This window comes from Stegodyphus dumicola, chromosome 5 (assembly GCF_044657685.1).
Source record: "Stegodyphus dumicola isolate Sdum_Otavi_A_Nest chromosome 5, ASM4465768v1".
In the NCBI taxonomy this organism is placed as follows: Eukaryota; Metazoa; Arthropoda; class Arachnida; order Araneae; family Eresidae; genus Stegodyphus; species Stegodyphus dumicola.
This window is the reverse complement of record NC_140772.1, coordinates 158,748,392-158,774,911: the sequence shown is the minus strand read 5'-3', so window position 1 is coordinate 158,774,911 and position 26,520 is coordinate 158,748,392. Positions and strand designations below refer to the sequence as shown.

The 26,520-nt window shown below is 31.1% G+C and overlaps 1 protein-coding gene across 1 annotated transcript in view; it reads left to right on the top strand.

The window, feature by feature from the left end:
* The first annotated feature begins 594 nt into the window (after positions 1-594).
* mRpL18 (mitochondrial ribosomal protein L18) overlaps positions 595-26,520 on the top strand; it is a 46,144-nt gene continuing 20,218 nt past the window's right edge. Inside the window, exons 1-3 of the mRNA XM_035365246.2 lie at positions 595-1,045; positions 10,894-11,059; positions 24,285-24,398. Coding sequence (XP_035221137.1) covers positions 937-1,045; positions 10,894-11,059; positions 24,285-24,398 — 389 coding nt within the window. The 5' untranslated portion in view covers positions 595-936. The remainder of the gene's footprint in view (positions 1,046-10,893; positions 11,060-24,284; positions 24,399-26,520) is intronic.

Genomic DNA, 26,520 nt, shown 5'->3' with positions numbered 1-26,520 from the left:
TGATATCGGTACAGTTAAAACTACTTAAATAAATTTTTTAATTGAAAGCAATTTAATGTAAATGTTGAATTTAGGATGTGCATAATTTGAATTATACACTGCATATTCTTTAATGCATGTCTAATGTATTACATTTTTATACACTACAAATTCAAATAAAAGTAGAGGGAAATACATTATAATTTAAAACATAAAATTTATAAATTTATAAAGTACTCATCAAAAATGAAATTAAGTACATTAATATATACATTAGTTTAAAAATTACAATTTCAAATTAAAAGTATGCACTCCTTCTTTATATGTGAAATAGGAAAACACCAAATATATTATTTTCACTAAAATTTAATTAAGGCATTGGTAATGTAGAATAAATAAATAATGTAGAATCGTCTGCATCAAAAGCGTTATTTCTATAGCGAAATACTCGAGTTTTTCACTAATCTTAAGAAATAAAAATATCTATTACGTACACTTTCAAAAACAATCCGTGACCTCCGCCGTCCTCAGTTTAGCTCTAAAACGACAGTAAGAAACTTAAACGGCAGCTGTCCAGCTGATGGAAAATTTCCGACGCGTCGATCTCTGTAATGATCGAGACGATGACACCAGACTCGCTCTCTGTGGACTAGATCGCAAAAAACGACACGTTCTTCTATCTCGACGGTGTCCAGACTACGGCCCCTTAATATCATTTCTCAGAAGTGGTGCAGCCTATCCTTTCATGGCTTTTGAATACCATTCTAGACTTTTCGCCAGAGCTAAAGACTCATATTTGGAAGCAAAACTATTTGTGTACTTACCGATAAAGCATATTTTATACAACTTTTATTGCAGAACTCGCTAATGAAATGTATTTTGCAGAAATTGTACTGTAATACTTTCTAATTAATGTTCTAATTAAAATCATTTTGTAAATCCCTTTAAACAATTTTCATGGCTAGCATTAAGTTTTTGCGAAACTTTCAGTGCACACCAATACGAAAGTTCAACTGGAAATATCCATATCCTAAAGAACTTCAGCCATCTCCTCCTCCAAAAGAAGGTTGTTATTTTATAACCTATTGAAATTTTTTCTAAAGCTTTTTGTTGTGCAAATGCTTTTTGCATGCGTGGATGAGGTTATATGATACTGGTCTTTACATACTCTCCCATTTGTGTATAGAAGCTGATCTTTTGTTATTGATAAAAATTTGTATGTTATATGATGAAGGAACGTCATAATTTGTTATTATCACTGAAGTTTAGGCGTTCAGTAAGGATTTTATATCTTAGGTGGGCGCTCTTTTATTTAGATGTTGCTACCGGTAAATTTTCGCTAGATTAACGTGAAGCCCGGTTGTATTGTAAATATGTTGTTATGATTTGAAAAGTAGAGAGATAAGTAGTGGCTTTTTTAGTGAAATAGCTCTGTATTAATAACTTAATTTGAACGGGAGAATGGCTTAAAGGGAAATTTTAATTCTTGCAATAACCACTTGCTTAAACTCTGGTTAAATATTAATTAGTGTGTCTACTTTTCTTGAGACTGATTATGTATTTTATTGCTTGGCTTGTACTTTTTAGTTAAGTTTTTCTTCAAAGTTATATGTTAATTATGTAGATAATTATTAAAGATTAAGTTTTAAAAGTTGTTTAATGCTTATGATTAAAGCATTTGATTTTAATTAATTGGTATTATGAACTTGCGAGAGAAACAATGCATTCTTAAAGTATACGGAATTGAAGTTGACTTTTCATTGTATTCATTGGCAGTTTTTGATTTTTGTAGTAATTCTTTAAAACTAAAGCTGCTAAGTAAATAGAATATTTAAATCTTTAATTGAATTTTATTACTGATTTATACTTTGATCCGTTTTTTTTTTTTTTTTTTTTTGACATTTTTAGTTTCTTTATTTTTTAACATGATTTGTTTTTTGTGTTTCATTTTTGCATAATATGGCAGTGAAACACTTTCGCTTCTGTTAATTATTATTGAGATTTAATCAAAAATTTTTTCTCCATGAAAAGTCAATTAATTTTTAATTAATAGCAATAATTATTTTAATTTTTACTGTAATTTTATAAAAATGGCTTATATTTTAATTTTGCCCAAATATTTCTTTTAATGAATTATTTCGAGACGGTTCTTGAATTTTAATGAATCTTCGTAAAAATGGACAATTATTAATTTTATGTAGGTATTTTATTAATATTCACTATTTTTGTTAATTTTCACATCCCCCCAGGAGATAATCCAAAAACTACTTTATATATATGTAAGATAAAAAATTAATAAAAATTATGATTTAAATTAAAAATAGCCATTTAATTCCTTCTTCTCTATTCTAAAAATAGTAATGGCTTTTTCTGAACTGCATCATTTCTAGACCAATCCATATCATATGACTTACATGCTGATGACAAAGCAAATTCAGAACTTAAGTCGAAACTTTCTTTTAATAGGCTGCCGTATTGGATAACTGCACACTTTTGCCTTTAGCTCTCTTGCTGGTGGGCTGCTTTTCTTCCTATTGCAATAGTATCAAAAATGTAAATGTTCTTAAAGAAGCAGGATTAGATCATGTGTATTTGAATAAAGATGAGTATTCAATCCACCTTGGCTGCCAAGTTTTGTTTTTCAATATGGATCAACATTATATGGCACCAATATTGCTAAATTTGTTCTATTACACACACACATATGTATGTGTCTAATAAAACACATATATACAGTGTCTCACAAAAGTGATGGGACACTTGTGCTTTACTAAAGGAAACTGTAGTAAAATAAATTAAGAAAACATGTAAAAATTTTTTGTGGGTGTATTTCATACTTAAATTTAGTAACAATTATTACATAACATACATTTTCTCAAAATATTAAAATATTAATTTAATAAAAATATAATTGTTTAGAACGGAGCAAAAAATGGCTCACATAAGGGATGGGACACTTACTTTTCCATCAAATATTTATCCAAAAATTTTACTTTTTAAAAGGTTTTAATATTTTGTTGGATTTCCTTTTACTTTTAAAACATAATTTAATCTTCTTGGAATGGATTCGACTAATTTTTTTTGTGATTTCTGGAGTGATTTTACCCCATTCTTCTTGAAGCACCGATTTTAATTGTTGTTTTGAAGAAATGGTGTGTTTGCGAATTCTTGATTCCAATTCTTGCCAAATATTCTCTATGGGATTTAAGTCTGGAGATTGTGGTGGTGTTTTTATTATTTCAGGATAGTTATACAGCAGCCAGAGTCTAATGTTCAAAGCAATGGGCTTGGGGTCATTGTCCTGGTAGAATTTAAAATTGTTATGAAGGTTCAATTTTCGTGCTGAAGATTTCAAATTTTGATTTAAAATGTCAATATACTTGTACTGATCCATTATACTGTCAATTAAAATAAGATTACCAACTCCAGTGGACGACATACACCCCCATACCATAACTCCTCCTCCACCATGTTTTACTGTTGGCACCAAGTTCTCTTTACGAAATTCTTCCCTTGGTTTTCTCCACACCAAGATTCTGCCGTCAGAACCAAATATATTAAATTTACTCTCGTCAGCAAATATAACTTCATTCCAGTAATCAGAATTCTTATTTAGGTTGGATTATGCGAAAGCCAGTCTGAATTTTCTATTCTTTTCACTTACGAAGAATTTTTTCCCGGCTGCTCTACCGCGATATCAAGAGATCGAATTACTCTTCTAATAGTCTCAGGATTAACAATTACTCCATATAATGCTTTTAAATCAGCAGCAACTTTAGGAGCACTCATTCTTGGATTTTTTTTTTTTTTTTTTTTTAATATTTCGAACGATAATTTGCTTTATTCCATTGGATAGCTTTTGGTGGTCGGCCAGGTCTTCTTTTATCCTGAATCATATGATTCCTTTTATATCATTTAATGATATTGAAAATTGTTGAATGACTCAAGTTAACTGTTTCAGCAGTTTCTCTTATAGATTTTCCACGTTCAATATGCAAATTAATAACTAATTTTCGAACTTCAGGCAAAGTTTCTTTTCGTTTAGCATTCATGGCTGCACAGAGCCAAAAAACACAAAAATTCCAAAACAAACTGGAGAGAAATACTGCAGACGATTTTATAAATTATTGCTAATTGCTTTTGAGTAAAAATAAAAACCCCAAAAAATATTTTTATTGTAGTACGTAGTAGTATCTAATGGTGTCCCATCACTTATGCGAGACATTTTTTGCTTCGTTCTAAACAATTGTACTTTTATTAAATTAATATTTTAATATTTGGAGAAAATGTATGTTATGTAATAATTGTTACTAAATTTAATTATGAAACACACCCACAAAAAAAGTTTACTGGTTTTTTTAATTTATTTTATTACAGTTTCCTTTTGTAAAGCACAAGTGCCCCATCACTTTTGTGAGACACTGTATATATATATATATATAATCTTAAATTCACTTAGTTTGAAAACAAGTTATTCTAATACTTGCGCAATAGCTGCAAAGTAATGTAATAATAATTTATTTACTAAAGAAATATTGATTATATTATCTCATATTAATTTTTTTAAAAGGCCTATTTCATAATCTGTAGCCTATCAAATAGCTCTTTGACCAGGAAAATTACTTTTTTATTTTTCTTGGCTAATCTTATAATATGGTAACAGGTAGTTTGGCGACATTTTGGTAAGGCGATAAAGGTTACTAGCTAGGACTTTAGCAGTGTACATGGATAAAGTCAAGAGTGTGCACAATGCCATTTTTGTGCAATTCTGGGATGTTTTTTTAAGTGAAAATAGGTCGACGTGTACATTGATGATACCGTGTATGTGCAATTCTTAAAAACGCGGCAAGCAGTGGGCGATTCTGCACTTTCTCCCAATTCCACACCTAATCTTCGTCATGATTAAGCACTTTTGTTCCATAAAAGTTCTAGCATAAGCGTAATTCGGTTAGCATATTGTTGGAAAAAAATGTTGAGTAAAAAAAAAAAAAAAAAAAAAAAACATGCCTTTACTTTGTGAAAACAAAACCGCGTCCAAAAAAAAAAAAAAAAAAAAAAAAAAACTAGCAGGTTGCTGTAGCAGGGTTGGTCGCCAAATTTTCACCAAAAAATCGCCATATTACCATAATCCAAAGATTAACCTTCTTAATGTCTTCCTCGTTCCAACATGACAATTAGCCAAAAATTAATTAATTTCCATTCACTAGTATATTCAAAATTTAACAAACGTTTTCACTTAGAACTCCGCAACAAACATCCCTCAAGCATTCCTAGTCCCTCCCATGCCCCATAAATTACTTCTCACAAGTTTCGCCGCCTGAAATAATTCAAAGCCCTCGTTGCCGATAAGAAAATTCGGACACACAACCCTTCTGAGTAAGACACCGAAGAAACCACTTTGTTCACATCCCACTAGAAAGAACGTAAGTTAATTAATGATTTTTTTGGCCTTTTATATATTCATGTACATTCCCTTTTTTTTATTATATATTCTATATATATTAATTTTTCAATTTTTATTATTTGATTTGTTTTTGCAAAGATAGCATTATGTTTCTTAATTTTCTAATATTTATTTCAATTACTTTGAGTTCTATTTCATCATTCCAGTTAAGATTACCAATGTTTAATTTTTATACAAATAGTTTTAAATTAAAATGCATAAAACCGAGGGTGTCAGGGAACAATTACTCAAGTATTTAATCAATTTTACTACATAAATTGCTTTTCACTCAAAATTTGTATTAGCGAAAGTGCTTAATTCAGAAGAGTTCTTTAGTACTCTACTTTGGTTCTAAATATCTTCACTTTACGGAACTATTTGGCCTAACTTAATTTACCATTTTGGCATCGGCATTATTACTTGAGTAAAAGACAAAACACCTTCGTATTTATTAATTATTGTTCACTAAACGGGAGTTGGTTTGTTCCCCTTGAAAAGTGAACTAATTTCTGATCAATAGCAATAATTACTTGCTTTTAATTTAATTTCTTTTTCAAAGTTTGAATTTTTGTTATTCATGATTTACTTCAAGTCCCCATAAAACATTTTTAATAATTTACATTCAAGTTACTTTAAAACAATTTTCGGAATTAAACTTCCTACCTATGGGTTCACTCTTTTTAGATACTTCTACTAAAATTAATATTAGGACATAATATAATCAATATTTCTTTAGTAAATATATATATATATAATTGTTTCACAAGAATATAGTAAAGTTAAATTTAAATAATTCTCTTGCACCATTGCTGCAAGGAATGAAATTTGAATTTAACGAATATTCTATTGTATAAAGATAATTATTGCTGCAAATTAATTTAAATTGTAAAATAGTTCACAGCAATAATAAATTTTATTTTTTTTCAATTAAAATTTTCTTAATTAAATTTTTATTTTATATTAGCTTTATACGAATAGAGAATGTTTGTTAAATTCAAATATATCTATATATAAATGTATATATATATATGTACACAAGGGTAAGTCAATAATTATCTGCAATTGTAGCTGTAAATTTTGTTGCAATGCAAATAGGAAACTCATGTTAACATCATTTTTCAATATTGCCCCCTTGCTTTTCAATGCACTTAATCCATTATTGTACAAGCTTCCCGATGTTTTCAGAAAAGGTTTTTGGCTGAGCAGCGAGCCACTCATGCGCCACATTTTTCACTTCTTGTTTCGAGGTGAATTGACGGCCCTAATACCTCTTTGAGTGGACCAAAAAAGTGGTGATCAGAAGGGACAAGATCAGGACTATACACATGAGGAGCTATTACTTCAAACTTTAGTTTCTGAAGCGTTTCAGCAGTGTGGGCAGCAATATATGGATGGGCATTGTCATGCAGTAACACACCACCTTTCGACAGCAGTCCTTGGTGTTTGTTTAGAATTGCAGGCTTTAGTCTGTCAGTAAGCATCTCACTGTAGCGCACACTGTTTATTGTTCTGGCACTTTCCTGATAATGTCCCAGTACTGGGGCTTGTGCATCTCAAAAAAGGGTAAGCATTAGTTTTCCTATGAATGGTTGAGTTTTGAACTTTTTCTTGCTGGGCGATTGTGGGTGTTTCTGTTCCACTTACTCTCCAGCTTGTAATGATGAATGTATGTTTCATCACTAGTGATGATCCTGTCTAAGAAGCCATCAAATTTGTTACAATAGTGATCCAAATGTTTTTGGCAGATGTCCAAGTGTATTAATTTATGCAATACCATGAGTTGTTTTGGAACCCATCTTGCACAGTCTGTTGTGGATTATTTTAAAGGCAGAATCATGACTAATTTTCAGACGATGTACTAGTTCATCAATAGTCACCCTCTCTAACATAACCATGTCATGTGCACGTTCAATATTGTTATCATTTATGGCTGTCGATGGTCATCCTGCTCTTTTCTCATGCATAACACTTGTGCAACCATTTTTGAATTTTTCTATCCATTCATAGACACTCCATTGCAGCAAGACACTTCCTATGTTGTGCCAAAAGTCTTTGATGGATTGCGGCTCCTGATACATCTTCTGACCACAAAAACTGGATCACTTCTTGTTGTACCTGTTTAGTGCAAACTTCTAATGTAGAAGTCATCATCTTTCTGCAACAAAAGTAAGATAAATGGGGAAATTAGGATCAAACATTCGTAGCATGACCACAACAGAGCATAACAATAAAATAAATGAGTTGAATAGAAGTTTTTAGAAAGCTTTTATTTGGAAGTAATTATGAGCTTATAGTATTAAGAAGGCTGTAATTATTTACTATGTAAGTCAGCTTATAAAGTGGTAGCCATTAAATAAAAATTTGCTGATCTGTATTATTATTGCATATTTAGGATAAATAGTAAAGGATTTTTTTATAAGAATCATTAAATACTTTTAAATCAATTTTGATATATATTTAGAAAACTGTTGTACTGTATGTATGAGAGAAATTATATTCATCCCCAGTTTTAGATATTTTAATGTGATGCCAAATTTATTTATTTAACCCAGTATTTCTTGGTTGTTCAAATTCTCTGAAAACTGTGTATTGCCATGGTGAAACTTAGTCTCCATTGCTTAAATAGATAGAAGTTACACTTCAGGTTATCTGAAAAGAATGTGACAACTTTAATAATTAAGGAAACTTTCTTGATTTAAAAGCAGGTTTATCTTGAGATTCTATCTCGTTGCTAAAATTCTATCCTTTATCTCTTCCATAAACTTATACTGCTTGTCAGTGTCATATACATGATGCAGCAGTCTTGCTAAAATGTCTTTAATGGAATTGCAATTTAGTAAACAAGCAGGCCACGCTAACTACTTGCATCTAACACTTAACAGAGCACTGCTACATGGTATTACTGCTGTGTGTGGTGGCTTTATCTTGCTCATAGGTGGCTTTATCTTGCACATTTAACTGAAAGTAAATAAACTGTGGTGTAAGAAGATTGTATAATGTTTTAATATATTGAAAATTAATTATTTATGGAACTGTGAAGCCAATTAAGAAAATGAATGCACTCCACCCACTAGACTTTCTTGAAATTTTGTTGATTCACAAAGATTTATCTTGTGTGTTTAAGACTTTAAATGCAATCGAGTCCTTCCTAATGCTTTTAAAATTCAATTAACGTAATTTTTCATTTTTTAAAATTATTTTTGCCAATGGCATAACCTCCTCATTCATTTTACTGATGCAGAGTATAAATATGCCCTTTGTGTCCACTGCTTTCAAGTCTGCAGAGTTCTTTGCTCTTGATGAAGAGGGACCTGTATATGTTTGCTCTCGAAATTGATGAGTTCTTGTCTAAATCTATACTAAACATAAGGCAGTTGTTCTGCTAATTTTATATTTCATAAAGTAATTTAATTTTATTCTAATGTGGTAACATATGAAAAAAAAAGTGTATCTGCAGTGAAACTGCTTCCAAAGCAATATGTATGCTCTTAAACAAAGAGAGTGTGAATTAATGTACTATTTACAGGGTTGCAACTCAAACAGGAGTGTGAAATTCTCTGACTTTTCCAGGTGTGTTTTAAGAAAATTACAGTCTATCCGCGTAGTGCACGCTGGCTGTGCTGAGAAGTAAATTGATTATGGTACACTTGAAAACACAAAAATTTGTCAATTACATGTGACTTAACCCCAAAGCATTGCAATTATAACTATAATAGGAGTTATTCAGAAGTCATCAGCGTTATATTTTCAAATTTTCACGGGACTAGTTCCGATGGTTTTACTGAACCATTACGTTTTTGCAGCTGAGGATGGTGATTCAGTAAAACCATCGAAACTAGTCCTGTGAAAATTTGAAAATATAACGCTGATTTTTGTTGTTTGACTTCTGAATTAGTATTTGTTCGGCGTGTTATTGTGTCTTAATAATAGGAGTTGTTTTCTTCACTGAAGATTGAGATTAGAATCTGCACAAACTGGATTAAAATATGTCTTTTTTTGCAGACATTTTACAGCTAAATGAAAGAAAGAAATCTATTTAATGATATTTTAGAATAAATTCATGTATTTTATATTTATTTAGCAGCATACATAAGCAAAAGGTATTTGCATTAAATTTCGGGATGGTATGTCATCATACTGCTAGAATTAATTTCAGCAGTATGCGAGAGAAAATTGCCTGAAATTTGAAAGTATCATTAACTAATAAGAAATAAATTTATAAAGAAGAACCCACATTAAATGATACGAATAACTTTAAAATAAAGTTAATTTCTTAAAGATTAAAAATTGAATTACAATAATCAATGATATTTTGGCAAATATAAATGGTAAACATTAAGTGGTTAGCCTAGATGATGGATTGCTATTTTTTTTTATTTTACTGCAAAATGACAAAGAAGGCATTTATTAAAAAGGAAAAAAAAAAGGTTTAAAAGATTTTGTGGTAAAATTCAAGTATACGGTATGGCTTTGGCACGATTTTAAAAAGTGTTGCCCTCACCAAATTGAGCTGTATACTGCTCATCATATAATGTCACCAAATCCCATGTCTACCATATATAAGAATTAAACTGATCTTGTTTTATACAATGAGAAGGTATTTTCTTTCATTCAACATCTACACATGCGCATAGGAATTTCTCAATTCTGAAGGCTATTGGAAACTTGCTTTGCCTTTCTAAAATCCGATCTGATGAGAACTGCAAAAATTGGCTCTGTGCCAACTGCCTGAATAATGGTCATGCAATACATAATTCACCAAGAAAGTGATTTCTCCAAACGTTGGCATAAAAATTGCTTTGGGGGGGTGATTGTCGTATGTAATTCCTTGACTTTTCTAGCTTTTGACTAAAATATTTAAATTCCCTGAATTTTTTGTTCAGTTTTCAATGCCCTAATTTTTCACGATTTTTCAGGTTTTCCAGGTAGCGTGGCAGCCTTGTATTTACCAAAAAAAAAAAAAAAAAAAAAATCTTCTGCAGTGAGGTTTGCCTTTCAGAAACTTAAGCATGGCAAATATAATGGCAATTTTTCTTATATCTATACAAAAATTAAATTTTGTTATATACTTTGCTTGAAGAAACTAATCTACTTTATTCTTAAAATTATTGAATATTTCATGTGCTCTTCAGTGTCCTATATTATAATAAATGTGAAGAATCTTTGCTAATTTTTGTTTTAGTATACATCAATAGAATAAATAAGATACACTACGAGGTTAAATTTAATTCATTAAAATATCTTAAACTTAGTGCAATCATTAACATGCAAAATGTGTGAAGAATAATAGACTGGGCTTTGAAGGAACAATCTTTTAATTCATACTCTCTCTTTTTATTTCAATTTATAGAATTTAAAATGTGATTAAATTGCATCTGCATGTATTCATCATCACTAGTTTTTTTAATGTTTTGTTTTAATCTATTAATTTATTTATTAATGGTATGTATAATTGTATCTTGTATTTACAGCCATCAATCCTGATAATATTGTAACACCAGAAGAACCTCTAAGTGCAAATGATGTATTCAATGGTGAATATATCAATCGAAATCCTCGTAATCTGGAACAGATGCTTTTGGAAATTAAGCCTAATGGATACATCATTGATGCTCCTGATGTTGTTTACTGGAATAAGTATGTATTTTTAAAATAATTAACATTTCAATCTCAGTTTTTTATATAAAATAGACATTGTAAAGGAGATGTGGTATAAGATTTATATTATGTAAATGTATTTTACTTCTAATTCTTTCTTAATGCATTTTGTAAACTTATAAAATAATTTTTAAAAATTTATTTGGCTGACAAATATTTTAATTGCTTTGATAGTTAGAAAACAGTCCTTGTCCCCACCTCACCCCCAAAAATGTGAAATTTTCTGTATTCTTTATTTCTTAGAGTTCTGGTAAGATAAATCCTTTCCTTTCATGCCCTTATTCTTTTTTTTTTTTTTTCTCTCTTTCTTGACTATTATTCCTCTAAATCAGGTGGTCTACAAACATCTATGTAATAGCATTTATGTTCTCCGAGTTACAAATTTAGAATGAGATGTAACATCATTACAAGCAATGATGATACTCAAATTGATCAAATCGAAAAATAATGATGACGATCAAATTTACAATGAAATGTAACATCATTCTTATTCGTCATCTTAGTCTTTAAATGTGTGGAGAGGAGAGGTTGTACAGGGTTCGTACGGTCCTTAAGAGTCCTTAAAAGTCCTTAAGTTTTTTGGAATCGATTTTTGGTCCTTAAAAGTCCTTAATTTTGACCAAAAGCGGCAGAAGGTCCTTAATTTTAATCATCTGAAATTTCTGTCTGTTTTTATGACTGTCATTTTGAGTGTGAATTAGCATTTTGCAGGAATATTTTTGGCGATTCACTGACAAATATGGCTATTTTTTTAATGGGTTCATGAGGTATAATTTGTTCCTATTTGTAATATAAATAATGGTGGGATACTCGAGTTTCTGAACAAGAAGTGAAACATAAGCATTTCAAAATTATTTCATTTTTTGTAATGAAGAGCTCTCAAAGAACTTTCCACTTTTGGGGATGTGAATTCTTTTATTAAACGGTTCTAAATTTGGCGATTATCAACATTTTGGCGATTTTAAGATTGGTTTCTATAGAAAATTTTTAATTCCGAGATCTGGGAATTTTTTGACAATTTTTTTTGTTAAATTTCATTAAAATAATGGTAATATATTGGAATTATATTTAAGAAATAATATTAAAATAAAGTATTTTTATTTTTCTTTGTCATATTATATAGTTCCATTTTGGCCATATATTGTACAATTTTTTTAATCTGAAAAATAAGCAAGGAATAATGCTATAAAGCACAGTTTACAAAACAGTTTTTAGCAAAAGCAAAATAGCTATGTAATTAATTAAAAATGTCTTTTTAATTTTTTCATGGTAAGAATTTTTTCCATTTCTCAGAATGATCAGAATTCTCAGAAAATGCATCAGTTTTCTCTATAAAATTGATTCACACTTTTTTCCTCCGATTTTTTTTAAAAACATTTCTGGCTTTTTGCTGTTACAGAATTGGTAGGGGTAATTTTTTTTTAGGATTTTAGACATTGAAGCTTGGAAAGTTTAGAAAGATTTTAAGGCAGATTTATAGACCCTCGATTCTAAAAGATTCTAGAAAAATGTGATAAAATGAAGGTTTCTGGAGTGTAAGACAAGTATGTTTCTGACCTCCACTTTCTCTTTGCATTAGTTGTGTCAGCTCTGATAATTTGTAATTATTAGTCTTTCCATTACTGCTGCTGACATTTGAATTTGTTATGACAATAGAGTTACTGAACCAGATTAAATTGAAATTAAATTCTATAGTCTTTGACCACTAGTTCATATTTTTAGTTTGAATTTGACTCTTCTTGTTTAATTATATCACCACAAACTGTAAATGATTTTGTTTGCGTAAGAACAGGTCTATATGTTCCAAGTTTTTTTTTTTTTGAATAAGAAGCTTATTTAAACCTTTATTTAAATTTATTATCTGATTTATAGTTACTTTCAGACATAGTGATAATTTGTTTCACGTCTGTCGGGGGGGGGGGTGTTGGACTAATTAACTTTTACCAGATCAAGTAAGCCCTCATAGGTAGTGCATTGTGGAGAGGTTAGCAGTTGGGAGATAAAACACGCAGAAACTAATGAGAACATTGTTTTGCATATTCAGACAAATTTCTAATTGTTAGAAAAATCGATATAAATTAGCCAAAATGTCTGGGCAGGCCTTCAAATTAAAAAGACGCATAATTATTTTGTTTTGTAGATTTTAATGTATAATTATCCTAATATTGTTTAAAAATCAATGTCATAAATTGCATATATTTTAAACTGTGAAATTTTATAAGATTGTGATATTAATAGGGTTTTTTAACAAATATTATTCTGGAATTTTCGTTTGGCTGGCGTCAGTCCGCCGAACCAACAGTACTAAAGTTAAAAAATAAGTATAGTCTCAATGAAATGTGCTCAAATGTAGTTTTAATGAAATTTATTGAAACATTCTAAACAAAAATATGGCTTAGCTTTACACATATTACAATATGAAACAACTATTTTGGTTACATTTTTGGCTATCTTGCATCCAAATAGTTTTGAATTGTCATCATAACATTTCGAACAATACTTTCGGACTTTATGTGAGTCTCCTTCCTTTTTGTATAATTTATGAATAATTTAAGTCAACAATATTGCACCGCTTGATCGCAATATTGCCACCGGCTGAACAGAAAGGACAACAAATTCGGCGCCGGGCTCAACGTGTTAAACCATTACCGTGGTCACAAGGTAAAACACAAAAATATAAAAATTCATATGAAACTTACTCTTTGCATCTAGTGAGACTTAATGCAAAACAACTTATCACCGCTAATGCTTTAGTGGCCTAATAGAACCTTAAATTATATTAACTGAGTTACAGCCCCTGGAACTCTACACGAAGCTACGACACTAACAGTGTCAGACAGTGGTCAGCTAACTTTCAAAACTTGCTAACTATGACTACATCAGGCCTTTCAGGTTTGTTCTGATTAGCAGGAGCGGTGACAACAGCCAGTCTTTTGTTATGAATCATGCTGATTATGATTTTAATGTTCATATTAACCTATGCTGCTTGGCTTGACATAAAATCTACTTACTAAACCTCTAGACTGAGCAAGTGTGTGACAAAAGGAGACATTAAAAAAAAAAAAAAAAAGCTAACTGTTAGTAAAATGTAACTAAAATGTCACTTATCTTCTTTCAGATATGTCCAGTTATTATGAGTGTAAAATATTTAATGCTACTTGATAAATTTCATAAAATTAATTTTATTCTCAAAATATTAATAATTATGTTAATTAAGTTATGTTTAATAATAATGCAAGCTACTCACATTCAGGCATAGATATAATATTTTTAATTGAATTTAATCAGTTTCCATTTGCTCATAGGTCCTTAATTTTTTTCATTAATGGTCCTTAAAAGTCCTTAAAAGTACTTAATTTCCTTGTGCAGAAATGCATACGAACCCTGTTGTACCCAAATCAAGTAAGTATCAGTTTTTACACTACCAGGTGTAAGAATATCATAAAGTTTTCAATCTGCATTATCCTTTTATTCTAAAGGACTGTTGATCAAACAGATATCAGGTCCCCTAAAACATCATTTGAATCAGGAACAAGTTCTATAAAGTACAGAAGTTGCAGTGGTCTTTCAATCTAGCTTCCACTAGAAAGTCTTACAATGCTTTTAACTTTCTCATCACACATCCAGTGTGTGTCTCTTGAAACCCATTTTTCATAACACCTTTTTTTTTATTTCGAATGCTAATCCGATCCTATCTGTTCTTTATGCTGGCTTTACAAGTTTACAAGTTCAGGGGAGACAAAATATGTTTCCATAATTTTAAAATATTCCATCTGTGTGAGCTTTCTGGTTATACTGTATTTAGGGATATCTAATTTTGGCAGGTTTATGTTACGACTTTTTATTTTAAGAGAAGGATTGCTTTTCTGACTTGCAGAACTGACTAAGTGTTGAAAGACATTTTCATAAGTAATAAAGTCTTGAGTTTAGTATTTAAGTTACATTTTTAACTTTTGTTTTATTGCTTAAAATGTTTTCCTTCCATTCCTGATATTATTATTTCAGCATCTAATTAATATAAACATAGTCAAAGCTTCATGCTATTTATTTCATTTAGTTGAGTTTTTTTTTTTTTGGGGGGGGGGTCCTAAAACTCATCAATTCTTTAATAATGTAATATTATTATTTTCATTTATTTTATTAAAGAGTTTAGTTTCTAATCCTCTAATAGTCTGTCATTTTTGTTTCATTTTAAAATTACAGATGCATATTATGGTGGTATGAATATGATATCAATTAAAATAAATTTTGATATATAATTAAATACCAATTCAGATTTGAATTCATTTATTCACTGGTAGTTAAACAATAATAAAACAAAAGGCTTTCAAAGTTCTTTATATCTTATAATTCTAATAAGCTAAATGCTTAGTGTAATATTCATAAATTCGCAGGACTGGATTTGAAGTTTTAAATATAGAATCTTTATCTTCAGCTGCAGAAGTGCAAAATGAATATTACAAAAATTCTTGTTACCTTAGTCCTACATTAATGTTGATAGCTTATCTAATCAGCAACCTTCAATTCAAGAGGTCTTAGACTTTGCAGTGCTTTTCTATATTTGATTAAAGGTGGTATATCATCACTTTCAACTCTAACACTTTTATTGCCAGTTTCAGTTTCTGAAGCTGTTTTGAAATTTTTTATATCATAAACAGTTTTTTTATATGTTGTCTCAATGTTCTATCTGTACTTCTCTGATTAATGTCTAAAACATTGGCTATAGTTTGCAATTCCTCCGAGCTTCTTTTAAATCAATTTTTTTTTAATATTGTGTTGTGAAAAACAGTCTTCCATACACTGACTGCAATATGGATGGCTATTTGCAAAGATATTGAATTGGTCATCTTTTATGAAATGTATACATTTTCACAAAATTCAATCTTGTTTATTTGGGGGGATGCCCTTTTTTGTTTTTCTGAAATGACATTTTCAAGTTTTTATAATGCTTTAATCTAAAAGCTGAATGATAATCATTGTATTTACAGAAAGAAACATCAACTTAATATTTTTTAGAGTACCAGAAAAAGTGCAGTATAGTTATCTAACAGTAAAGCTATTTTTTTCATTTTTCAATTCATTTATTTCATTTCAAAAGAAAATCTGTAAAAAGAGCCCTTCTCATTCATCAGTGCTTATTTTCAATGATAAGGTAGAGGAAAATTCTTGACTCCTTTTAAACATCAAGATTACCTCTTTTTACCAGTAACCAATAGAATCTTATTGTATATATATTTTACATTATAAGCATATATGCTTGTACTTCTTTAGCAGCCCAGGTAAAATGTCTTACCCAGTCATTAGTCACATGTTGCCTTTTATTTCTCCCTATGGAATTTTTGATGTTATTTATGTCTTTCCATCTTGTGAGCCATCTGTCAGTTTGTGCAAAATTTTCTTCTAAAAAGTGCAAAATTCTCTTCTTGTGGTAAAAGATTCTCTTTAGAATTTTCCATTCCTTTTTGTGCTTCCATGAGGCATTGCATTTTTTATCAGTTCTTCTTCAGTTTAAATTTTACACTTAAATTTCACAATCCTGTTTTTGAAATTTCAAGATTAAATGCATTTTTTCTTTGGTTGCATTTACTAAGACCATCATTGCCTTTTAATTAGTTATTCTTTTATTTCAAGTTTAAATATTTTTGCTTAGACATTTTCAGTATATTACAAAACAAGTACAGAACATATTAAAAAATGCTTCTTCTATTGATTTTGGTCAGTTTCAGATTTAATGTTTCTAGTCAACAGAAAGATTTCACTTTGTTGAGATAATCTCCCATGCCATGGTCTTAGCCAATTCTTTCTTTGCTTCTTTTTCAGCTTGCAATTACCATTCTCTTTCCTTTCAAAGATTGATAATATAAGATAATGCTGAGAACTTTGTGTGAACATAATTTGTGTATTCCGTTGGGAAGATTTTGAATTTAGAAATCTTAAAAGATGGAATACAGAGGCTGCAGCTCCTTTTTTCTCCCTGAAGAAAATGAATAAGTCTCTAATAAATCAGACTGGATTGAACTTAATGTGATAAACAGAGAGAGTTATTTTATGCAGCGTTTTATCATGAACATTGAAGATGAGCTACTACATATACACAATTATGACACAGCAGTTTATTTTACAAATAAACACTACTGCCAACTGTTGGCAAGCTGAGAATACATAATCACAAACTTACATTTAACACTGTCTGTCAGTATTCAGAAAGAAACAGTTTTTTAGAATCTTTTAGCCAATTGCTTTTGTTAACCTTAAGATAAGAAAATTCTCCTCTGCTCAACTCTAGTTCCGAAAAAGAGCTTTGCAAACACTTTGACAAAGACCACGGGAACTTACCTGGCTGAAATTTTGGCTAAATCTATATTATTGAAGCATTACATGTATGAATAATAAATAAGTCATGGCCGTCAGTAAGTTCAATGGGTGAACTACTAAGAGGTTTTGTGAATACCATTATGGCATTATGGCACTGAAGAGTCACTCTTGTTCCAATCTGCATTTCATAATAGGTTAAGATAAGGATAAGAAAGGACAGTTATTCTGCTGATTTTATTAATTATTCAGTTTAACCCTTTGCAGCAAAGAAAATTTCCTTCTGTATGCACAGAAAAATTTAATGAAAAAGGATTTATAGGTTACTCTAAATCTTCTTAATTTATAGTAGATGTCAGCCCAAGACAAACCAGTCCATATATTTTAGCTATATTTAAATTTTTAAGACCCTCATTTTTCAAAGAAATCTTCCGGATTTGTTTTAGGATATAAAAGGAATTGTTTGAAAAGTAATTTGTATGTTGTTTTCTTGGCTGTTTGCTAATCTGCTTATTGTATATTAATTTTAAATTTTTACCTTGAAATCTTGCCTAAAATCGAACTGCGAACATCAGGTGTTCTCAGAGTGGGTTCACTGAGAGACTAGGTCAAGACCAAAACCTGTATCTATGTTTCTCTGCAGCTCATCGGTCAGGTCATTTACAACAGAAAGGTGGGCCAATATCTGTGTCTCATTTCCTGTTTTTCTCTTTCTTCTTTTCTCTTTTTTTTTGGGGGGGGGGTGGAGGGGTGGGGGGAGGTTTTGTTATCAACTAAGAAATTGTTGGGGTGATTTTCTGAAGGTCAGTGGTAATTTTATCAGTGTTTGGTTTCTCTCTTTTTAGTTCCTTGTAGGAAGAAAAAAGGAAGTATTGTAATCGCGAAAATTTTCAGGCATCATATTTCAACAAAAATATCCATTGTGACCTCTATTGAATGCAATTTAACGATGTTTTTGCCTGACATCTGTACTTAAGGACAGAATAAAAGGCTTTTACCCCCAAAAAATTATAAAACTGATTTAAAATGAATTATAAAGAGAATTTTTCATGGCATCTATGTACATACGTACATATCGCTCATAATTCAAAAACGAGTATCCTCAGAACGTTGAAATTTTGTATATATGACTGCTATAACATGTAGATGTGCACCTTGTATTTTGGTTGCAATCGGCCGCACCAAAAGCATATAAATATATATATTCACTCTGTTACTCGGCTCAGTGATCTGTTTCTTTATTCTTATATGTTTGTAAATTGTGCATTTTTTACTTTAAAAATTGTGCATTTTTTACTTAATTATGTTTTTCTTATCTTCCGGTTAAGGTTTTTATGCCTTTAGTAAATCTGCATGCAATATTTGTGGAGAAATCAACAATTTAAAAGTTATTTAAGTGCAGCTACGCTTAATTTTGCGATGGCGGACATGTTGGTTTACATTTAAAACTTGGCAAAATAGTGGATTTGTTGCAAATCTAGAAAAACAGTGGTGGCTCGTAATAAGCACTGTGGAACTGCAGCACCCCCTATTTCCACTTATTATTATTATAATTGTTAATATTTAATATAGTGTGCCCTTTAGTCTTTAATTCTTTCTTTATACTTTTACAATACATAATCCTTACGCTTAATGTCAGTAGCTGTACCCCAGTTTGTGAAAAAGGTACGAAAGTCTTTGGAACTGCGCGCTTCACAGTTCCAGCAACATGGCAACAACCAACAAAAATTCTGGCATGTTATTGAGAATGTGATTTCTTTTTGCTCCGCACGTGTCGTATTCCTCCACAAGGTGGAACTTCATCATACAGACCATAAACAGAGTTCATGGAAATTTGAAATCTTTAAAAAATTGCCTTACTGAAATTTGTTGGAAAATATGACCTATTGTAACCCTTTTTCTGCATCATCTCTCCTCCTTGAAATGATTATAACTTTTACATAAGCTATATATAGAACATCTAGTTTAGTTCTTATTTTTAAAGGGATATAGTAGTTACTTCTAGTTCGTTTTTCACTGCCACTGTTTGTATTAAGAACGGACTGTTTCAGCCTAATTAAGATGCAAAAACGAAACTTGATGTTACGTCATCTAGAAAGCCGAGTCGTGTCTATAGCTGATTGGCTGCCGTGAGATGACGTCATGTCTACTTCAAGTATAAGTATCTCGCGTTACTCTGGCTCATTCCTTATTTTTATTCTATCCAATTCCTCAATAAGCTATTTACAACTGCATATTTTCTGTCAACTGAGCACTACTGAGACTGATGAACAACTATATCTGTGCTAAGCCACGCCCAGTGCTCATAAATTTTGGACTTTGCAGCAATTTCACGAACTGTTAGTGAAAAACTCTTGTGAAATCCATTGACTGGAACTCTTGCCCTTCAGAGAAAAATATGTTTTCATTATTTGAATAACAAATATTTTTAAAAAAACAAGTTTTCTTAGCCATCACACGACATGGCTCCACTTTTGACTTTCTACGCTAATATTGTATATTTGTAAATACTCATATTTAACCAAGATTCAATTATGGAACTTCATTCTGAATAACTATATTTTATTTTTGACTTTCATCATTTCAACTTTTTTGCATATTTGTATCTGATTTGTATTTTACACCACCCCACGATGTTACACTCTTTAGTGGCAAAGTGCTACACTTTCCCTTATTTTCACATCTTGTCTCTGCGACACCTTTGTTCTGTTTTTAGTACTTCCAGGAACCCTTATTAAATGACAACTGGCAAAAAGCCTGCAATCCACGCAGGCTAAGTCCAGTATAACAGCGGAAAATGGAATGTCTCATTCCTTCTAGTTCCTGTTTCTTTGCTCCTTGGTGTGCAGTTTCCAGCCCCCATTGGAAGACGATATTGCGATGGGTGCAGTCCGGTGATAAGTGCCGTGCTTCCAGTCTACAAGATGACTTTTCCTGGATTCTTAAAAGAGGCTATGATGTGAGCGACTGCCGTGGGCGGCATCCATGTTCTTCATGAAGGTGGCATTTAACACAAGTTAGCGGCGATGTTTTTCTAAGCTGTGATTCCCCGTGCTTAACTACAGTGAGCGGCGTTTTGCCAGTTTCATGTGCTCTCAAGGATTTAATTTTAATTTTTCAGGTCCCTTCTTGACCATGAAGCATGGACTTCTAAATAGTGTAGCGAATTTCAATTATAACCGCGTAATTTCTGTTTAGTGATATGTTTTTCGCGTATTGAATGCCAGTATTTGGATCAGGTAAAATATTATTTAATAGTGTAACATTCTTTAAAGGGAAAACCCTTGGTGTTAATGGATTATCAACTAAGTGAAATTTTTGATAATGATTGTTATATTTTTTTTAAGTTTCTGATATTGTTTAAATTTATTCATTATGTTTTTATTTATATATATTGTTAATAAATTGGTTAATTTTAAAACCTTTTTTTGTCTTCAATGTCTGCACAGCACATAACCTTATGGAGCTTCTATTGCTACTGCTGCTAAAGATTTAATTTTACAACTTTAAACTTTGCTTTTGCATCAAAATTCAATCAACATCAAATGCAGATCAAACTATTGCAAAAGCAACAGTAATTTTAAAATATCTAAATGATGATAATTTCAAGTTTTGGTTAGAGCTTTTTTCTATGAGATTATGCCTCATGTTGAAATAATATACAACTAAATGCAACCCAGAGAAATTAGTGCATTTAAAGTTAATGAATATATAACAAATTTCAAAACTGCTATTTTAGAATTAAGAAACTCTAAGTACTGTGAGAAGTTTTCAAAGACACTGATGGCAGCAGCTAAGGAAATATGTGACTTTATACTATGTATTGATATAATGCACAAATATTCTTCCATTAAACACTTAGCAGCTGCTAAATTGTTTAACAAAAATGCTTCGCTAGTTTTAGGAATGAACATTCTACAGAAGAAATAGTACTGACCACTGAAGCATATCCAATGATTGACAAAGAAAAACTTGAAACTGAACTACAAGTAGTATTCTATTGTAGGTCTGATATCCATGAATATTGCAAATTAATTGATCTACTGAAATTCATCTTTGAAAATAATATAGATGATGTTCTTAGTGAAATTCCGAGACTGATAAAAAATTCTCTTGAGAGTTCCCATGACTACATCAGAGGCAGAATGCTGCTTTTCAATATTGAAAAGAATGAAAACTTTTCTAAGAAGCACTAGAAATTCGGAAAGACTAAATGCACTTGCATTGCTTTCAATAAAGAAAAATTTCCTCAGTTGTTATCCAGAGATCAAGGAGAAAATTATTGAACTTTTCATGCAAATTAAAACAAGAAGAATGGATTTCATTTTTAAATAAATAGATATAGATTGAACTGTAACAGTTTAGGTTAAAGTAATTAAGAACTGTTCAATTTTTTTCTCATAAGCTTTCATGATGTTTCAAAATAAATTTTCTTTTTAAACAGGTTCATTTCCTTTTAAACAATTTTAAAACAAAGGTTAATTTTTTTTGGAACAGCACCCCCACTAATTTTAGCTACGAGCCGCCACTGTAGAGAAACTAAGCTTCGCAACAACAAAGATAACACCTTCTTTTATTATTGCAAATTAAATCTTGTTTAACCCATTCTGGAATTTATTCGAGGAAATAAGTGTTTAAGATTTACTTCATAATTTTTAATATGGATATTTTGAGTTTTTATGTATTTTTGCCTTGTCAGGAAGTGAGAACTGAATTAATTGAATGAGAAATACTGAATCATCTGTAAAAAAACTGTTCCTTTTTTGTTTTGTTTGCTTAGTTTCTTTTATACATCGTTTTAGATTTATTATAGTATTTGAACAGAACATGTGGCAAGGATTAGATAATTCTTCAAATGATATAAATTTATACGCATTCTGATTTATAATATGAATGAAATGTAACGCTATTAAGTGAAGCTAGCGCCAGAGTGTCTCTGTGGTAAACAAATACAGTAAATTTTAAAGAGTGCATTTATTTTATTGTGGTTTATGCACTATTGATGAAGTAGATTTAATTCAATCCAATACGTTTAAATGAAATGCCAGAAAAAGTACGTACAATTTAATATTCCATGCGAGGAAGTCATGTGTTGTACACAAAGGATTTTTTACTTTCATTTTTGTTCAGAGAAGTTTTCTTAGCATTACGTTTCATAGTTTTGAGTTGTGGACGTTTATTTCATTTTATTTTATAGTTTATAATTTCAAATTGTAGGCATAGTATAGTTTTTTTTTGGGGGGGATTTTTAATTATTTTCAAAATGGATCGGAGAGGGCTGACCATTTCTGAAGCATTGAAAGTGCTACATGAATTGCTTTCAGATAGTGAATCTGATATGGATCCCGGTACATGTGCGAAACATGCAATATTGGGTTGTGCTATTTCAAAGGTGGGTGTCACTTTCTTCGAAAAGAACCACCATGAAAAAAATAGGCAAAGGTGTAAATATCATATACCCAAGTTACTTTTTTTCCATTCTTACGCATGTAATCATCATATAACCAAGAGCTTTTTTAGGGGGTTGTAGAGTAGCAGGCCTTCTCATGGCACACACCCTGAGTAATGCTAAATCTACAACGGTATTCAGAATTTAGTGTTTTTTAATTGTAGGCAAAATCTCTTACTCTTTTACGTGCTTCTCAGCAATGCTTGTTTCAGCATTCTTTTGGAAGCTCTATTCATTCAGTGTGCCTGCTTCGGGCACACTCACAGAATTAAAACAATAAGTGTTTCAAAATTCACAAAATTTCACCTGTGTTCTCCTCTAGGACTGATTAGACTGCCTATTTCTTTTCTTTTCTCCCCCCTTTTTTTTTTCTGTCGAAATTTTAATTTTAAAATGTTGTGTGCCGGAAAGGGTTAATAATAAATGGTTAAATAGTAGCTACAGTACTAATGTAGTATTTCCAAATAAAGCATTGAGTAAAAGAAAAGTAGTTATACTTTAAGCAAATTTCATTTGATGAGAGAATAATCATCAGGATGCTATTGAAAATATCGGAAAATAAGTTTATACTGTCAACACTTTTTTTTAATCAAAATAAATCTTTAAAACATACACTAAAAACATAAACATATAACTGAACAGTGAAAACATTGTTATTAGCCATATGCTGTAAGAACATGCTAATTGGAATTTTGTAGATGACACAAGGCAAGCTGGGTATGTTATTTAACAGCTGCCATGAGTTCTGAAGCTTCATTTTGTTGATTATATATGCAACTAATGGGAAAGATACTGAGTGAATTGTATGAACATTTCATCCAGATATAATTCATAAATGTGCCCCCTCCCTTTTTTAATGTTTGTGGTTCATTGACCAAAGACCAAGGAATTAAGGATTATTGTTTTGTTTTATTTTTGTATTAATTTACTTTTATTTCAGTCTGGTTTTAAGTTTTTGCTTAAATTGTTTTTAGTTTGTGCCTTGCTGTTAGTTTATTTTTCTCGGTTTATATTAGTTCAATATATTTTATCTCTCTTAATTTATTTTGTATGATATTAATAGTATTTATTAATTAAATATTCTTCGGTGTTCTTGTTCTGTGTCTGTCTGTCTATATGCCCTAAGGTTGCCCTAAGGTAAGGTAAACAAAGCCCTAAGGTATCTTGCCCTAAGTTAAACAAAGTCAAACTTCTCAAAGATAACCACTCAGTGTTCTAAATGATTTTAATCTACTGTGGAGGCATCATTTTAAAAAAGTAATGTTCAATATTTATGTTTGAAGAAATATTAGTCACTTTCAGAAGTGATTATTATAAAACATTTCACTGCATATGGAAATGCCATGAAGTTTGATTGAATATTAAATGTAGTAATATTAAATGTAGTTAATATCTTCATATCAATGATTAACTTGTTAATATAAGTTATTAAATCTATTTTAGATTATTTTTTAAGAAAACATCAAACCACACTTCTGCAAAAGTTCTGCATCATAGTGGACGTACTATAGTCTCTGCTTCTACACAAGAATGGTGCCTCCGAAAATATCTCAAAAGGTTAAATATTTTTACTTTTAGATAAGGTTTCTGTTTAAGTTGCAAAATGTTTTTATAGATGTTTTACCTTTTAGATTCTATGCATTTTTCTTTAAAGAGTTTTATATGGTTTGGTCAAGTGGAAAACTAACAACAGTATAACAAGGTGCCTTTTTTCCCACTCCGGCATAATGAAAGGGAAAGGAAAATCGGTTGCCGTATAGTAAGAAGTTTGCCAAGTGAATTATTCATGGTGCAAAATGAAAAAACTGTGCCAAGACAAAAATTGGAATTTCTTTGTAAATTTCGCACCAAAATTTACAAAACTTAATATCTAGACATAATTTGAATCGTAGAATCGAAATATGGAAAAAAACTGGTATATTATTTCGTAAAAAGTTGAATTTTGTACCAAATTACCTATGTTAGAACAATGCTATATATATATAAATCTAATATATATCCCAAGTTGTGCTTTCGAGACATGAAAAATGCAATTTGAATTTTGTCAATCGGCCCAATAGAACGGGAGATATAGAACTGGCCCCCCTTTTTAGGGGGGCAGTGTACTTTACGAGTCTCTTCCTTTTTCCTTGCATTGAAATGTTCCCTTTAAAACATAAACATTCAGCTTGTAACTGTATATTCTGCAGTGAGAAGTATTTCTTTTCTGAAAGTATTTCTTATTATTTCTTTTGAAAAGTATTCTGTCATTCTTTAATTTTTTTGTTGCAACACTGTAGAAATACCCTATATATAGACTGATGAGCACATATATCATGACCATCCCCACATTTTTCAATGAACTCGTCTGGATGACATGGAGAGCATGTGATTAAGTGGGAAGAATTCATCAAGAATTCTCTTATTGCCTGGTCTTATTAACTCATGATTTCTAATTCAACCTGTTAATGATCATGTCAAAGAATGCCATTTTCCAAGCGAAAGTTGCTCTCCCTCCCTGTACAGGACCGGGACATATATGTCCCAACAGTCCTGACTGCTGGCACATATGTGTCCCAATAGTCTTCAATGAGTAATTTTGTAAAGAAAACCAATGATTTTCTAGTCATAAAAATTTAATTACGAATGATATGGTTTGAAACAATGCGACACAATGCACAATGTGACATTACACATCGTGCACATTATTTTAATGTGCGATTCCTTCTTTTGTTGTGCACATTTATGGCACCGCCGTCGTGTTTTTGTTGTTACTGGCAGATGGTCACCAACATTGAGTAAGCTTCGTGATGTTTTGGATGGGCGTCCAGTTCCTCTACAGCGTTCATACTGTGCATTGAGCTTTCTGGATGCCATCAAGGCTTCTGCAAGAGGTACAATGAAATCAAGAAGTGGGGTTTTTTTATGTTTGAGTTCGCAGTACGCAACCCATGAGTTGACCACTGCGCTCATCAATAGGAAAAAAAATACTTTTTTTCCACCACTTGCAAGATTTTCGATCTAATTCATAGACATTTGCCATTTGATCTGCAAGGTCTACACCTCCCATGATTTTGTTGTAGAATTCGATTGCCACAGGGTACTCAAATTCTTCTTTGCTTCCATCTTTCATGGTGTGATTTACTTTTGTGTATTTAGCTTCGTGGCAATTACTTAGCATCATCACTTCCTTTGAATCAAGCCACCTCGCACACAATGTTCCATTTTTAGTTACAAGAAACTCAGCCTCACCCTTTTTGCTTAGTTTTGTTGCAAAATTAGGAACATCTTTGCGTGTCTTGATGCATGTACCAATAGCAGGAAATTTCAGGGTTTCCATCAGGTGCACGCTTGTAAAAAGTCGGTCAAAGGCAAGCATCACGTCTTTACCTCGGATTGTCTCTGTTAGCTTTGATGCTACCCGTTCCCCGAATGTGCCTTGAACTTCACCCGTTTCTTTTCTGGAATAAATGTTCATGTCACATACATATCCTGTTTTTGAATCACATCGCTGCCAAATTTTTATCCCTCTTTTCACAGGTTTCATCGGCATATATTGTTTAAGGGATGAACGTCCCTTGAATTTCGCCATTGATTCATCAATAGCTTGATATGAGCTTTCGCTTCAGCACTTTTTGAAGGTTTATTTCAGGCACGAAACAACCTCGTCAATATAATATGTTTTACTTGCATTTTCTGG